At 42.8% G+C, this 17,859-nt stretch overlaps 1 protein-coding gene across 1 annotated transcript in view; it reads right to left on the bottom strand.

Annotated features, from left to right (window-relative positions):
• The window catches only part of LOC114665632 (heterogeneous nuclear ribonucleoprotein L-like), a 117,017-nt gene that overhangs the window by 25,981 nt on the left and 73,177 nt on the right, over positions 1-17,859 (bottom strand). The window contains exons 2-6 of the mRNA XM_028820238.2: positions 14,490-14,608; positions 11,004-11,241; positions 7,331-7,416; positions 3,404-3,500; positions 3,249-3,321 (exon numbers count right to left, since the gene is read on the bottom strand). Coding sequence (XP_028676071.1) covers positions 3,249-3,321; positions 3,404-3,500; positions 7,331-7,416; positions 11,004-11,241; positions 14,490-14,608 — 613 coding nt within the window. The remainder of the gene's footprint in view (positions 1-3,248; positions 3,322-3,403; positions 3,501-7,330; positions 7,417-11,003; positions 11,242-14,489; positions 14,609-17,859) is intronic.

Below are 17,859 nucleotides of genomic sequence, written 5' to 3'. Positions count from 1 at the left end.
CCTAGGGGCCTCACGGTTGTAAAAATATGGCACTTTGAAATCAGATGAATCTTTTTTAATCATCCTATTTATGTATCTATATCCATGTCTATCTATCTATATATCTATATCTATATATAAACAAGGGGGGCTCTGCCCCCTGCTCGCTTCGCTCGCCTACCCCCGGCGTTGGGTATCCTAAAATAAATTAGTCGAGCTCGTTCGTCTTGGAGCCGTGCCCGCTCTGCTTGCAGCATTTCAGACGCGCATTGTAGGTGCCTGCATTCATTGATTTTATCCAGCCGGGCTCGTGTTTGTATATCCGTCAGTCGAGCTCGTTCGTTTTGAACCCGTGCCTGCTTTGCTTCCGCAGTTTCAGACGCGCGTTGTAGGCGCCTGCGTTCATTGATCTTATCTAGGTGGGCTCGTGTTTGTATCGTTGAGCTGTACTGTGTTTGAATTCGGTGTAAAGCGTTCAGCGGTTTGTACAATCCCAAGCAGCACATTACTCCTAACTTCACCCAGCAGTAGTGCCACTCACAAAATGGCGGTGACGCCAGCGCCCTTCGTACTCTCTTTGTGGACCTGTGGGGCCGCCGTAGCCTCTTCCGTTTGAATCCGGGCTGCAGTGCAGAATCCTCTTTTTGGCGTGGCTGTGTCGGTAGTCATTAGCTATGGGCACCTTGTTGCTTCATTACTCATTCACGTCAGTTGAGCTGTTTCATTTTTGGGCCGTGAGTCCTTCGTTCGCGGTGGATACGACTTCTCTTGCAGTTTATGAGACGTGCGCTGTACGCGCCTGCGCAGTACGTCTCATGGTCCCATTGCCGTGTACCTGCGTCCATGCCATCCGGTTTAGTTAGTAAACCTGCGTCCATGCCATCTGGTTTACCATTCTCGGTTAGTAATATGGATATATATATATATGTATGTATTATATATATATATATATATATATATATATATATCTAAATAAATATATATATATATCTCTCTATTATAAAAACAAATCCTGGGAGAGAATGACTAGGGAGACGAGACGTGATCTTCATGTGAAGATCATGGAAGACACTTAAAAGACCCGGCGAGACAAAACAGATTTGCCATGGAGCATCTCGCGGGGACCTTAAACATGAGACTTTGTGCCAAGAGATTGACTCAGGACTGTCCCGTGGGGACGTAGAACATGAGATTCTTGCAAGACACGCCCTACTTACAACCAATATCAAATAAGACCACAGGCAGCAAAACACTCAGTCGTGTCAAGGCTTTAAGCACACACAGATCCAGGGCTCTCATATTATATATATTATATACAGTCGACCCTTGATATACGACCGGCCTGACATGCAAACAACTTGATTTACGACCAAAATTTTTGTTTTGATTTACGACCAACATCTTGCGTTACGACCCGAATGTGGTCACGTGTATCTGCTTGCGCGATTGTAAACAAACAGCCGAGAGTGTTAGTGTCAGTCGGAGCCCAGATACATGTGTTTGTGGACGTAATTTCGGTCAGTGCAGTGATTTATATAATTTTTTTCGATAATTGCTAAGGAAGGAAGAGAAGGTAACGAAGGTAAAGAAAGCGATCACAATCGAAACGAAGAAGGAAACTGTGTGGAAATATGAGAGTGGCGTACGTGTGACCGATCTCGCGAATATGTACAGCATGTCGAAATCCACCATCTCGACAATTTTACAAAGAAAAGATTTGTATAAGGAGGCTCCTTCCAAACAATAAACACCTTCCATTTCATTCTCCTCCTCCTCCCTTCCTGCAGCCCAAAGATGTCAACTTAAATGGTGAGTACAGTATGAAATTGTTGTTTCTGGTAGGCTAGGCACTTTTTATAACTTTTTGGTTAGTAAATTAGAAAAAATATTGTTTTGGTAAATTATGCACATTATACAACCCTTTTTTATTATGAAAAGGTTAAGTAAGTGTTGCTGTGGGAGGTTCGGAACGCATTATGGGTATTTCCATTATTTCTTATGGGAAAAATAGTCTTGACTTACAAGCAACTTGAGTTACAACCAGCCCTCGCGAACGAATTGAGTTCGTAAGTCAAGGGTCCACTGTATATAAAAATATATAAATATATAGTATATATATGGGTGGAGTATTCATTAAAACCTGCACTGGAATCAAGAACTGGAGTGGGAACTTGTTTCTGACATCGTCTAGGGGCCACTAAAGGAACTTTAACCCTAAATCTTCTCCACTAATGTGAGAATCCAGCAGACACCACTGCTCAAGTCAGACCTGCAGGGTTGTTATCCCAACCTGGGAACTGGGGAGCAGGGTGTAACTGCTTTGGCTCGAGTTCTGTAGCACAAAGGTCGCTACTCCACCAGCCACCTTGCTTGACCCAGGGTCTTGTTGAGCAGCATGGCCGGTGGCAGTAACCCTGAGCCCTGCTAGGCCAAGATTCTCGACAGGTATGTATGCTGGATAAACACAAGCAGATGCCTCAAAGAAGAGCAGGTGCTGTTCATTCGCTTCTCTGCGACTTTGGTACAGTGTTTTTTTTCTTCTTTTTAACAAATTTCCAGTTAACAAATCCAACAACATTTACAATTTCCTTCTGTTTTCAATTTAAAGCAGTACAGGATAAATGTGTACAAAGCAAACCCAGCGGGGCGGCATCCTGTTCAAGCTGTCCTATTAAAATATACACAGATACAACAGTTCAGGCAGGCTGCTTTCATTGTGGCTGGGCCTAAAGACCCATGGACCCACAAGCAGCTGGTTGCCAGCCCTCCCCCTATGTCAGTCTGTGGTTTCTCCTCCTTTTCCGTCCATAAGAGGCATGTTGTTGAGGCGCTGCGTGCAGTCGAGTGGCAAGTCTAACGTCCCCCAGTTTGTGTTTGGTGCGCGTGACTGCGTGCTGAAGTGCAGAGTCTGCCTGCCTGCCTGCCTCTGTGTCCTTCCCAGTCCCATTTTGCTCCGTGCTGAGGCCGTGTGCAGGTTGGCCGAGTTAATTCGAGCAGTCTTGGTGCGACCTGGGGACTTAGATGCGTTGCTTGGAGAAGTGCAAGTCTTGTGTGCTGCTGATGTTGCCGCCTCCGCCATGTGTCTGATTTTCCACCTTGTCTTAATAGGCTATGAAGACACACCACATCATGTGCTTTCTAAGGCAGCCGCTGCGGTTTTCTTCCTGCGATTGCTAAATCATGTCTTCCTATGACAGACTCTGGATCTTCCCTTATTTCTCGCTGTATCCCAGTAACGTGCAGAAAGGAAAATGAGAAGCACCCCTTACCTTGTCTCAGCAAGTAAGGCTTAGTGTAATCCCAGCTGTCGTTATCATTCCTTATCACATTCAGACGGGTCGGCTATTGGGGGAAAAAAATGAGACACCAGTGAGTGCAAGGCTGCTTCTGAATAAGACTGGACCCCGTCGCACGAGATACCTACCCTGGCATATTCGATTTTCAGAGTGCAACATCCAGCATAAATGTCAGCTCCATTAAGAGCAGCTTTGGCCTTCTGAGCGCTTTGGACAGATTCAAATGTGAATGCATGTTAAGAAAAACGAAAAGAAAGCTACAAACGTAATAACATCCGTAATCTTGTTCAATTCAACTGAGGGTTGCAGGGGTCTATCCCAGCTGTACTGTGCACAACGTGTCCACTGCAGAGCACACTTGTCCACACCCACATGAGCAACCTAGACAGGCCAATTAGTTGAACCTGCCATGTCTTTCAGGATATCGTGCCCGGCAGTCCATACAGGATGCAACTGGGCTCTGCATTCAAACCCAAAATGCTTAACCCTTGAAGCAGCAGGGCTAAGCCACCACACCAATCAACCTGGCAGTGATAAGACAATTTACAGCAGTCTCATAACTGAGGGGTGAAATCGAACTCACTCAAGGGTTACATTAAATCCATTAATCCATCAGAGGGAAACAAAAATCTGATTTAATGCTCGAAACAAATCCAGCACAACACAACACAATGGAGAGGACAATTCTCCAAGCAACGTTCTCACCCTGAAAAACAAAGCAGCAGGTAACAACCTTTCTGAGATAGCAGGGGTTGGTCGGCTCGGGCCTCGACATTTAACTCTTGTGACTTCAAGCACTCCCGCAATTTTATTTCTAACCTCATTTTCACTTTCGCGCTGGCAACCCCACACATTCACGGGCTTCGTGGCTATGCATAGTGCAGGATGGAAAAAATGGGAAACACAATGTGTGCAAGTTTGAGGAGCGGCTTGTATCCTACTAGATGCTTCATCGGTTTTGTTCACCATATTGCTGTAAATCAAAGAGCTCCCTGTGCATTTGTTGCATTATTTTTAATTGTTCTGCTTAAAACGTTAATCAGGGTTTGTGTTGCAATTAGGTCTCCAAAGTTCAGTGCAAGTCCTTCAGGCTCGAAGCCCAAGCATGAAAAGTCAGTAATGCAGCTTACTGAGAAAATAAAGGTGTTAGAAAATCTTACTGCCACAATGTCAGAAACTGCGGTCACTGGGGATGGATGGATGGATGGATGGATGCTTTATTAATCCCAAGGGGAAATTCACATACTCCAGCAGCAGCATACTGATAAAAAATAATATTAAAGTGATAAAAATACAGGTAAAACAGACAATAACTGTATAATGTTAACGTTTAACCCCCCAACCCCCGGGGTGAAACTGAAGTGTCACATAGTGTGGGGGAGGAATGATCTCCTCAGTATGTCACTGAAGCTGCTCCTCTGTCTGGAGATGATCCTGTTTAGTGGATGCAGTGGATTCTCCATGATTGACAGGAGTCTTCTCAGCGCCCGTCGCTCTGCCACAGATGTCAAACTGTCCAGCTCCGTGCCTACAATAGAGCCTGCCTTCCTCACCAGTTTGTCCAGGCGTGAGGCGTCCTTCTTCTTTATGCTGCTTCCCCAGCACACCACTGCGTAGAAGAAGGCGCTCGCCACAACCGTCTGATGGAACATCTGCAGATGTTGAAGGACGCCAGCCTTCTAAGGAAGTATAACCGGCTGTGTCCTCTCTTGCACAGCGCATCAGTATTGGCAGTCCAGTCCAGTTTATCATCCAGCTGCACTCCCAGGTATTTATAGGTCTGCACCCTCTGCACACAGTCACCTCTGATGATCACGGGGTCCATGAGGGGCCTGGTCCTCCTAAAATCTAGGCACTTCACCAAACTTATTTACACTAATGCTGTAGATTAAAAGCTCCCTGTGCACTTGTTGCGTATTTTCATTGTCTGCTTAAATCAAGTTTTGTGTTGCAATTACGGACCCAAAGCACAGTGCAAGTCCTTCAGGCTCTAAGTCCAAGCATGTAAAGTTGGTGAGAAAATAAGGGAGTTTGATAACATTCATGCTGGAATGTCGGAAACTGCTATCGGGCACAAGCAGCTGGCTAGAAACATCAAGGCTGCCAATTCCATCATCGATGGCACCCTCAAGGTTAAATGTCGGCTCGCCTCTGCTTTGCTTCTGTACTCCCAGACCCATAAAGGATCTCAAGCAGAGCGTGACTCAGACATTGCTGATGGTGCACCCTTCATGACCTCCAGCTCCGTCTGCCAGCCGTGAAGGAGAGTGTGTCGGGGATGATGTTGAGACCTCAACCTTCCAACAGCAGCAACTTGTTATTTTTATTGAGATGTTAGCACAGAAGGTCACAGAATTCTAGGGAATGACAGAAAAGTGTTTTGCATGTTACGGGTTACTTCATGGTTAATGTGTTATGAAATTCAGCATATCATCAGAAATAATGTTCTGTTATAAAGAATTCAACGCAGAAAAGTGTATTTTGAGAAATGATTCACAAAAGATTAAGAGATTTCAGTGGCTGGTTTTATTAGTATTTGCATCCACTAGAAACGTTACTCCTGCAAAAGTTGAGGATTGACTGTACTTTGTCGATCGCAAGGCTTAGAAAAGTCAGTCTGCTTCTCTTCAACAGACCCCCAAACTCCTGGAAGCTTGAAGCCATTTTCACACCTAGTTTATGTGGAGCGTTTTTTTCTGAATTAAAGGGGCTGCCTCTGTAGTTCAGTTAGTTTAGGTAGAATTGAACATGGCAATCGCACTCTGGCGCAGACCAAAACAACTGCTTTGGTGCGATACCAAATAAACCCTGGAGCGGTTCACATGATGTATAAATATGATCCAACATTGGGCTGATCTAATGGCAGGAAATACTGTGCATTGTGGGAAACATCTCTAATGATCACTCCTACCACTTTCTTTCATGTGGACTCGTTCCCTGGACACTTTTTACTATCAGTATGCTGCTGCTGCTGGAGTATGTGAATTTCAACTTGGGATTAATAAAGTATCTATCTAATAGCATCTCAGTAGATAAAAAAATAATAAATCTAAAGACATACATATGAATTTGCATAAAACTCCTCCTCCAAGTACCAGCCAATCCGATCAATCCCAGCAACCGACTCCGCCTCAAAGCCTCTCTTTTCTCTCTCCTAATGCAGCTGACCATGTAAAATAAAAAATAAAAAGAGCAGATTCACTTGTGATTGGTTAGTTCAAACTGACCACATACAGATATGGTGAGAAACAACTGACCTTTGTGATGGACAATCAAGCAACATGAGTGATGCGCACAGGTGGTGTGTTCTCTAAATGTGATTGCACTTCTGACACCATGCGGTAACTGGAAGCGCAACAACTCTGATACTATTTAGTATACGTGAACCAAACATCCCCAAGTGATCATCAGCAACAAATACAGGCCTAAAAATCAACACGTCATCTGAGGCTAATGGAAACTAAATATTCAAGGTCTAAATGAAAGTGAGGCACATCAGTGTATGCCCTCTGCCAAGCTTCCCATGGAGACACCCGATGAAACCTACTGTCCTTTCTGCAACATGCAAAGAAATGCAAATTCATGTTCTCTTCTAGTTATCAGACTAACCAAAGACATTCTGCTCACAGAGCTCTGCTTGGTAACTAAACCACATCATCATCGCAAAAATTCCAGTGCACAAGTGCACCTCTTGTCCAATCTTCATTATGATTTTTTCAAGGGAAAAAAACTGATTTGGCCCAATTAAAGAAGTGCACAACACAGCCATGGGGCGTTCATTGTTACTTCAGGTTGAAGAAGAGGGCCGGAGTTGCCTTGAAAGCCTGCATATTATAATCTTTTTAGTCAGCCAATCAAAGTTGCTCGACTCCTCACTACATTCATAATGGCTAACACGATACAACACCCTAGTACCGAGTGAAACTCAATCAGACTAACTGGTAATTATCACCAAGCAGCTAACCGTCTCTTGATTCAATGCCTGTAAAGTGCACTGGACACAAACTGCACATAAAGAAAAGCGGACGATACTGAGGTTTTCAAAGAAAGGATATTCCACCATGGCTTGTATTCCATTTCTTTTGAAGATGACAATCCGTAGCACATTCCCAATTGGATTGCAAACCGTGTACAAGATATCCTATAAAAAAAAGAGAGAGACACAGATTAACAAACGCGGCCAAGACAGAACAAGTTAACAACTACCGACGTGTCCACTGGGGTGCGCTAGTCAGGCTCGCTCTTCCCAGACACCTTAAAGACGACTCACGCAAGCTCAGAGTGCCTAACTAATCAACCCTCATTCCTGTACTCCTCCGCAGTCGACTGCTATTCACGTCCGTCAGCTGCTTCATGCTTACTGACCTACTTGATGCCATCTTCTCCCTAATTGAGGTGGGCTGAGCAGTTTCTGAGAGCACATTTGGTGTTCCTCCGATTTGGCGCACAGAGCAAAACAACCCTGAGAATAAAAGCAAAGCCAAGACCTGATTGTGATTTGGAGTGGATGGCATGCTGAGGAAACAGAAGGCAACTTACAAATAGCGTGGGAGTTAAGAAAGTCAACAGAGCCCAGCGGTGAAGCAAGTGAATTAATGAAAAGGAAAACTTGTCGCAAACTGCCATTATTTGCACTCCCACTTCTTGCAGTGTGAAGTATCTTTCATTATAAAACAACTTGTAACAAAGCACACTTTAAATTGCCTAACTGATTTAGCGCAAGTTTGGTGGTTACACTCTCTGTTAGGCATATTCAGGGTATTGTGATGTACTTTGTACTTGGTAATGCATTTAAGTAATAAAATTCATTGCATGTTTCATTCCAACAGATAGATTGTGAAGTAAATATGTAAGAAAACAGCACTTAATGTATGTGCTGTGCCGTACGTTTAAAGTGTACAGAAGAAGAAGTAAAGAACCTTTAAGTACAGAAATAATGTTTTTCAAGAAAAGCTAAATTTATAGAAGATACATTTTTCCTTTTTTTTTGCCTTTTATTCTACGTGTATAACTATTTTCTCATTTATTCTTGTGTGGATTATTTGCTTTTAACTTTCACAAAATATTTTTAAAACAAACTTTTGGACTTTGAGATTTCTTTCGGCATGTGTTTTACCCGTGTTTGACCACACCTATATCACTATATCGCGCTTCGCCTTTCGTGGCTTCACTCCATCGCGGATTTTATATGTAAGCATATTTAAATATATATCGCGGATTTTTTGCTGGTTCGCGGATTTCTGCGGACAATGGGTCTTTTAATTTCTGGTACATGCTTCCTCAGTTGGTTTGCCCAGTTGATTTCATACAAGGGACGCTATTGGCAGATGGCTGAGAAGCTACCCAACTTATTTTTCTCTGTCTCTCTTGCGCTGACTTTCTCTGATCCTGACGCAGGGGGATTGAGCAGGGGGGCTGTTCGCACACCTAGACGATACGGACGCTCGTCTAAAAATGCTGAAAGATTATCTTCACGTTGCTATCTTTTGTGCAGCTGCTTCCTGAAACGACATGCTGCACGGTGCTTCGCATACTTAAAAGCTCGAAGGGCACGTATTGCTTTTTGATTGAAAAACAAACTCTGTGTCTCTCTCTCTCTCTCTGCTCCTGACGGAGGGGGTGTGAGCTGCCTCCTTCAACAGCTTTGTGCCGCGGTGCTTCGCATACTTAAAAGCCAAACAGCCCTATTGATTTGTTTGCTTTTCTCTATCTGTGTGACATTATCTGCTCCTGACGCGCACTCCTTTGAAGAGGAAGATATGTTTGCATTCTTTTAATTGTGAGACAGAACTGTCATCTCTGTCTTGTCATGGAGCACAGTTTAAACTTTTGAAAAAGAGACAAATGTTTGTTTGCAGTGTTTGAATAACGTTCTTGTCTCTCTACAACCTCCTGTGTTTCTGCGCAAATCTGTGACCCAAGCATGACAATATAAAAATAACCATATAAACATATGGTTTCTACTTCACGGATGGCTCTGGAACGCAACCCCCGCGATGGAGGAGGGATTACTGTGTACATATATATATATATATATATATATATATATATATATATATATATATATATATATATATATATATATACATACACACACACATATACATAGATATATCTACAGTATGTATCTACATCTATTTATCTGTATATAAAAAAAGTCAATGTATGCGCGTGTGTGTGTGTGTATATATGTATGTATGTTCCAGCAACTAAAAATACTGTAGGGTGGGGGGGGGGGGGGGGGGTGATCTTGCACTCTTGTATGATGTTATCATCCAATTGATACTCAGAACGGCCACCAGAGGGCAAACTGGAGGTGACTGCCAGCATTCTTTATGTTTGAGTGCCGCCACCGCCTGTGCCCCTGTTGCTTTTGAAACTAAATAGAGTTGGCTGGTTCCGAGCATCAACTGGATGGTAACATACATACAAGACCGCAAGACAAGCACATTAGTGAGTCTTCACTGTTTGTTAAGTTATTTTTAAAGTTTTTTTTTTTTTTTTTTTTTTAATTATATTTTTCTCAAACAATTAAAAAAAAATGCTGGGGACTTCAGCTAGTTAAGGGAAAAAGAACTCACTAAGGGGTCAGAGTCTTAAATAGTATTTGCTGATTAAAATTAAGGCAAAAGAAGTGAATTAGCAGCAGAAACTGTTCACTAATTAAGGGTTAAAATGAAAGCCTGCAGCCACAGTAGCCCTCCAGGACTGGAGTTGGAAACCCCTGTTCTGCGGTATTTGAGGACGTGCACGTGTCATTTTGGTGCTAAACCTCCTCTAAACAGTGACACGTCAGGGCACAGTGGCTGCGGTTTTCTACTTTAGCAGTGGTATGTTGTCACTAAATCAGAAAAGTGGCCAAAGGAACACGCTGTTTTTGCCTTCATCTTAATTGATTTCCTTTTTCAAATCATGAACATTTATTTACTTAGTGCTTTTTTCCTTAACCAGCAGCCAAAGAAGAAAGGGATGCAAGATAGCCAAGCCGCGACCAGCTCACTTCATTCCTTTTGCAGCTATTGCTACATCCACACTACAGTTTTTGCTTAAAAACGCAGACATGGGTCTCCATTTTCGCCTTTCGTCCACACTACCCCAGCATTTTAAACCCTCAAAAACGGAGTCTTCTGAAAATCGTTCTCCAAAGTTGTAGACTTGCAGTATGGATGGGTGAAAACGCAGAGTTCTGAAAGCGCAGGCTCGTCACCCTCTGCTTGGTATGTTGCTTATTACGAGGCCCTTCTCCGTATTTGCATCCTGCTCAGTTCAAAGTCTTATTCCCTGATTGGTCAACCTTCACAAAAGGAAACCACATTCTAAAGCTGTGGACACAGAGGAGTTGCTTTCCATGCTGCGTGATGTGTTGCTGACCTAAATTGCATTTGGGACGGTTTGAATGGTGCAAACATTTGCACAAGACCATTTTGCGACTGAACATTATTAGAAGTGTCACGTGTATTTTCTGTCCTTTTAGGGTGAGTGGAAATACCTTCTTAAACAATGTGGAAATGCTAGTGTGGACAACGATTGTTCTTGTAGTGCGGTTACAGCCTGTGCGTCTGTCATACAATTCAGAAATGACCTATTTCAACAATATTTGATAACAAAACGAATCTCTCATAAATAATGGATCTGCTCTAGTCAACAAAATGAAGATCATTCTATTATTTCAGAAGTCCTGGTCTTGCCCCCATGCACAGAAAATGACTGAATAAACTGAACACTTACTGTAGTTATGGGGTACAGAGGGTTCTGGATGGAAAGCAGCAGGACCTTATTTCCACTATTTGGATTGTCTGCATTGGTGGGCCTTGTAATCCTCTGACTGGTGGAGAAGTTGAAGAAGGCTTGCTGTCCAACAATATAGACGGGGTGCTTGGCACTGAACGACACCAGTCTCTCGGCACTTTCAATCTGCTCAAACTCCACGAGAGCTTGTCTCTTGAAGGGCATGATCATCACGTAACTGGAAAAGAAGAGACATGACTAAAAGAGATGCATATGTGAGCAAAAGTAAAAAGTTCACGCCATAGGAGTCAATGCAAACTTTACAATCTCTGTGGGGCGCAAGAAAGACGACCTGGTGATGCAGGGGAGAAAGAGGAGGGCAAAAGCACGAGTACGGAAAAGGTGTCCGTAAGTTTCAGGGCTCCGCCGCTCTTCAAATATGACCAAGTCACTTACCCGGATTAACACTCGCCAATTGTGCAAATAGGTCATCAACCTTTGTACTTTACCAATCAAATTAAATGAAAGGGGCAGACAACTCGAACAAGTCCGACATGGCATTAAAGTGAAAAACTGCACTGTGTGTTTAAGAAAATGAGCGTAAAAGGCTCTGTATCACCTAAATAGCGACTGATGCTTCTTCCCTGTACAAATGCTGTCATTGTAATTGTGATACTCGTCAAATGGTGTGGGCATGAAAAGTGCAATACAAAATAAATTTACAGCTGTTATATATATGAAACCGTTTCTGCTGCATTAAAAACTGACAGAACTGCAGCCTGTCACTGGTGGATGTCACTCTAATATAAGCGCTATGTGAAAAGTGAAGACGACAAATGGCATTACAGAGACTCAAGACCGAGTGATTGATCAGATCCAGTTTTATGGTTTCTGTCTTTTTCAGCTCTTATCAAACTGGATTCAAATTAAATGAATTACAGTGCCTATAGAAATTCATCGTACGCCTTTCAAACACCAGCATTGGAAAAGTGACCGGTCCCCATATTGAATACTTCACATTGCCACTTTTTGGCCTAATGACACCCATCAGTCTCTGTACATGTATCCGCATTAGCTCTGTGCACCAAGAGTGGAGCATATCTGGTCATTATGCCTGGCAGAACTGTTCAGCCCGTTCCAGTGTCAAGGTGGGCATTCATGGCACTGCTCTCTTCGGGTCCATTCACAGATTTTCTACTGGATTAAAGTCTGGGCTGTGACTTGGCCACTCAAGGACATTCACCTTCCTTCCTATCCTTAAGCCATTGCATTGTTCGTTTTTGGTCATGCGTTTAAGGCTGTTGTTGTGCTGGAAGGTGAACCACCGCCAGCCAGAAGCTATAGGAAGATCCAATCTACCAGTTCTTTTAGCCTAATTGTATGATTTGTTTTTATTCAATTTTCTTGTAATGTACTTTGAGTCACTATCTGCGTATTCTGTGTTTTGTGTTTGAACGTCTCCTTGAGGATGATTAAAATACATTCAAACCTTGGATTTGTGTTTTGCAAGACGAGCAAAAAATTTTAATACATTTTAACTTGATAAACGAGCGAGGTCTTACAATACAAGTAGTACGTATACACTGTCTGCCGAGTGTCACGTGATCACAACTGAGCCGATGGTTCTTCTTTCTCTCTCTCGCTGCAGGATTGTGGGTAATCGTCTCCCATGCTCGGTCTCAGTCAGCGTGCCTCACTCGTATAGTCAACATCCATATGATCATATACTGTTTACTACTGCATTGTGACCGTGTGTGTGTGTGTGTGTGTGTGTGTGTGTGTGTGTGTGTGCGTAAAGCATTTTTTTTTTATTATGTGCCCAAGTGTAGCGACTGTTCTTTAGAAACTGGACTGCAACAAAAAACTTTGTAGAAAAGCACCACGTGAATAAGGCAGTAGCAGTGCGAGCGATGAATCTGTTTAACGACAATGCAGTGTCACATTTCTGCCAAATCCTCAAAAGGAGGCAAAAGCAACTGTCCTTGGTAAAGTCGCAAAAAAAGAAAAAGATTCCAGTGAGCCAACAGATACCAGTGACTCCGTTAGAGTGAAAGTCGTCCTACACAGTAACCCTCCTCCTCTCTCTCGTCTCCCTCACACCAGCCACGATTCTTTTAAAAGATTAAGTGCAGGTTAATTTGTTTCATGTATTTTTACTTTAGATTTTGTATTAATCATTTTTATATGAATATTTTTGGGTTGTGGAACGAATCATCCGAGTTTCCATTATTTCTTACGGGGAAATTCGCTTTGATATACGAGTGCTTTAGATTACAAGCACATTTCTGGAACGAATTATACTCCCAAACCAAGGCACCACTGTACAGTCAGCCCTTGTGATTTGTGGGTTTACGATTTTTGGGTCCGCCTATTCGGGACTTTGTCACCAATAATTACATGGAAATTAATGCGAGTTTTGTGGCCTCTTACAGAAAATCACCGCAATGATGCCACTTAAATGGACTGTAAATCCCAGCAACCCCAGGAGTACTGCGTCATTGGGCAGCTCCGGCTGTTGTAGCAAGGCCTGCTGGGTGAAACGAGATGAGGGCATTAAGATTTAAAAGTGAGCCTCAAGAAGCCAGCAAGATCGCAATCTGAGGTATCTTCTTGTTTCAACGCTTCACTGGATTACAACTGCAGTGCACCCACTGGATTCGAGTTTTATGTTCTTGTCCTGTGCCCGCTCATTTAAGGGATTTCATCTGAGTTGGAAAACGTCTTTGTCTCCCTAACTTCTGCAAATCTTCACTTACATTGGCATCACAGCAGGACTTTCAAGAGGCTGTTCACAGGGGATTTCACTTCCTAACTACATCACCTGCATCTGCAAAACTAGACTGTCGTGGTTAACATTTCGTGCTTAGTGTTTTATTGGAATTCTTTTGTATCCGTAATATTAATCATTTTTGTCACTTATGACCATAAATATTAAAACAAATTTGTGGGTACAAGTTACATTTTATAAAAAGTTACTGTTCACTAAAAAACTGTGGAACTACACAGCCAGCCTCTGACACAAAATTTGCTTGCCCAGTGATCATTTAATCATTCGGTCTTGCATTTCTCCCAACTTTTTGTGCCTTAGTTAGCACAATAAACTTAGAATTTACAGTAATCATTGGCACAAAATAAATCGTCAGATGTTTGCATTTGCTGGGACCCTGGCTCCACAAATTCCACAGATCACAAGGAATAACCTGTCTATCTAATCTAATTTAGTAAACTATGCAGTCATGAGCAGGAAGCTACAGAAATGAAAATGAACTTGTATGGGGTTGTGTGGCTCTCTGGCCACTAGGGGCTGCTCTTGACATGTAAAGGAGAGTCTCTTGCCGTCTACACTTGCACCTTGCAGCAAACTCGCACATTCACTGGGCTCCAAGACCATAATAGTAGGCAGCTGCCAGCGGGCCAAGAGTTCAAAAGGAATAAGACAGATAGAGCAATGGAGGGTCAAAGTCAAGAAAGCATTAAAGGCCATACCATATTTTGCCAAATCTCTTCAGCGCCTCCACCAGGTCTGCTTCCACCACTGCCTCGCACAAGCCTCTCACATGGACCACGGGAGAAGGGATGATGGTGCTTTTGCTCTCTGCTTTGACCTAAGACCAAAAAAAAAAACAAAAGAAAAAGAAGATAAGAACACAATTAAAACTCCACTTGCACACCCCCTGAACCTGATGTGCTTCAACAGATTTAAATATAAAGAAAAGATATGGAGACTCCCATCTGCAGCCTACAACGTCTCAGGCACCTCCAATCAAGCTGCTTCTCTTACAGCAAGCAGACTTTTGCAGCAACCACAAGACAAAAATCATTATTTACATTGCCAACTTCCATTTGTACAATGAGACGGCGGATCACCCGCCTTATCAACTCCCCCTTTACCACCTTAAGCGCTGGGTGAAGACACACGTGACTGGAACATCTCGTATCCCAACTGTTGAGGCCCATTTCCCTGCTTTTTGACATTAATTAGTCCTTTCACAATAATTCTCGGAGCAGCCAAGAAGCAAAATGCAAGGCGTTTGCTTTGCTCTTAGTCATGTGACGTAATCTATGGACATGAATTAAAGTTATTTTCAACTAACATGAAAATTGCATGCTGTAGCAATAACCAATCAATCCTTTGGCTGGTATGTTTTTAATTGTGACACGATAAACACACCAAAATTAAATGTAATGCACCCTCCTGGACCCGCTCCTTCCTGTCCGGAACTCAAATGACCGGAAGTTCAGCCATTTTGAGCCCGTTCAAGTCTGAGCTCACATCTGAAAGAACATTACCCGTATTGTGTGTTTTTCATTGTTGTCTTGTTTCAAATCATATGGGGTCACCAGGGTGGTGCTCCAACACTTTGATGTTGTATTGACTTTTCTTTACAACACTTGACACATTTTAACCTACATTCACATATATTTGAATATTATTTTTATTATAAGAAGGGTAAGTGTCTGTGTGTTCGTTGCTATGACTCTGTCATTCCAAATGATGGTGCAATTACAATCGTTAGAATAAAATGCATTGCATTTGTCATTCCAACAGATGGCACATCACAGACTAACACTGCTTTTACAAATCCCATACCAAATGGCACATACCAAAGACATATACATTGTGTTGGTCATTCCAACAGATGGTGCATCACAAACATTAACACTGCTTTTACCAATCCCATACTAAATGGCATATACCAGAGACATATGCATTGGTCATTACAACAGATGGCGCATCACAGACAGTAACACTGCTTTTACAAATCCCATACTAAATGACACATACCAGAGAAATATGCATTGTGTTGGCCATTCCAATGGATGGCGCATCACAAACATTAACATTGCTTTTACAAATCCCATACCAAATGGCATATACCAGAGGCATATGCATTGGTCATTCCAACAGATGGCGCATCACAGACATTAACACTGGTTTTACAAATCCCATACTAAATGACACATACCAGAGAAATATGCATTGTGTTGGCCATTCCAATGGATGGCGCATCACAAACATTAACATTGCTTTTACAAATCCCATATCAAATGGCATATACCAGAGACATATGCATTGGTCATTCCAACAGATGGCGCATCACAGACATTAACACTGGTTTTACAAATCCCATACCAAATGGTACATACCAGACACATATGCATTGCATTGGTCATTCCAACAGATGGCGCATCACAAACAGTAACACTGCTTTTACAAATCCCATACTAAATGACACATACCAGAGAAATATGCATTGTGTTGGCCATTCCAATGGATGGCGCATCACAAACATTAACATTGCTTTTACAAATCCCATACCAAATGGCATATACCAGAGACATACGCATTGGTCATTCCAACAGATGGAGCATCACAGACATTAACACTGCTTTTACAAATCCCATACCAAATGGTACATACGAGACACATATGCATTGCATTGGTCATTCCAACAGATGGCGCATTACAGACATTAACACTGCTTTTACAAATCCCATACCAAATGGCACATAGCAGAGACATGGACTGCACTGGTCATTCCAACAGTTGGCATATCACAAACATTAACATGGTTTTTACAAATCCCATACCAAATGACAAATTCCAAATTTGCCAAAGGAAATAATAAAAGTTTATCTAATCTAACATAACATTCGTATTGTACACAGCAGACTTTAAACAGAAGTCAGACATTTGCCACATTCAGCAGTACTCTGATGATATAGCTGTTGTAGAGTATGTAAGGAGTGGGCAGGAAGGGGAATACAGGGTTCTGACTGGTGCTTTCAGTGACTGGAGCAATAAGAACTGCCTGGTTCTGAAGACAACAAAAAGCAGGGAGATGATTGTGGATTTCCACAGGTCTAAGCTGCCCTTTCAACCCATTAGTATAGGAGGGGAGGACACTGAGGTGGTGCAAACTTCTAGGTGCCCACCTTGACAGACCAGACTGGTCTGAGAGCACAGATGTCCTCTACAGGAAGGTACAGAGCAGGCGGTCTTTCCTCATAATATGTAGTGAACTGTTGCCTTTGTTCTTTCTGACAGTTGTTGCCAGTGTCTTCTTCTTTGCTGCCGTGTGTTGGGCAGGCAGTATAACAGGCAAGAACACAAAGAGGCTGGACAAGCTGGTGAAGAAGGCTGGCACAGTGCTGGGAAAAACTGCGGACTCGGTGGGAATGTTAGTGGAAAGGTGTATGGGGCAGGTGGTACAGGCCATCCATGACAATAGCAGTCACCCTCTCCATAACATTTTGGAAGGTCAGAGAAGTCAACACAGCAGTCGTCTCCTCGCACTACGCTGTAGGACAGAAGAAGATCGTGTGTTCCTGCTGCTGTGAGATTTCAACACAATTGATTCATGACCTGCTCCCCACTCTGCCTTCCGACATGGTAACAACTGACCATTTGTACTTCTATTTGTTTATGTTGTGTTCTTCTTGCCTTTTTTTAAATAATTTGTAACAAGTTTTTACTGATGTGCATGAGATAATGGAAAACTGAACTTCCCTGAGGGGATGAATAACGCATCCATCTATCTACATAGGCATCATATGGTGCACTGCAAATGTTCATGCCATGATCTACGTTGACTACTTAGACGGGTAGCATTCCCAGTTTTTGGATAATTAGACGGCCCTAGCACAGCGCATACTGGACCATCCCACAAGCATTAATATAAGGATGAAGAGGGTGCAGCCTGGTCTTCCGCTTTTTTGCTACCACATAAACACCCAAGTGACGTGAGGGTGGATCATCTGCAGACCACCTGCACAGTCTCTGACAGGTCGGCCCTTCCAACTACAGGACATGCTGGACAATACACTGGTAGTTTAAGGAGCGCCTGACGGAGTG

Source organism: Erpetoichthys calabaricus, chromosome 15 (genome assembly GCF_900747795.2).
Source record: "Erpetoichthys calabaricus chromosome 15, fErpCal1.3, whole genome shotgun sequence".
Lineage (NCBI taxonomy): Eukaryota > Metazoa > Chordata > Cladistia > Polypteriformes > Polypteridae > Erpetoichthys > Erpetoichthys calabaricus.
The sequence above is the reverse complement of the archived record's forward strand: the minus strand, read 5'-3'. Positions and strand labels throughout refer to the sequence as shown.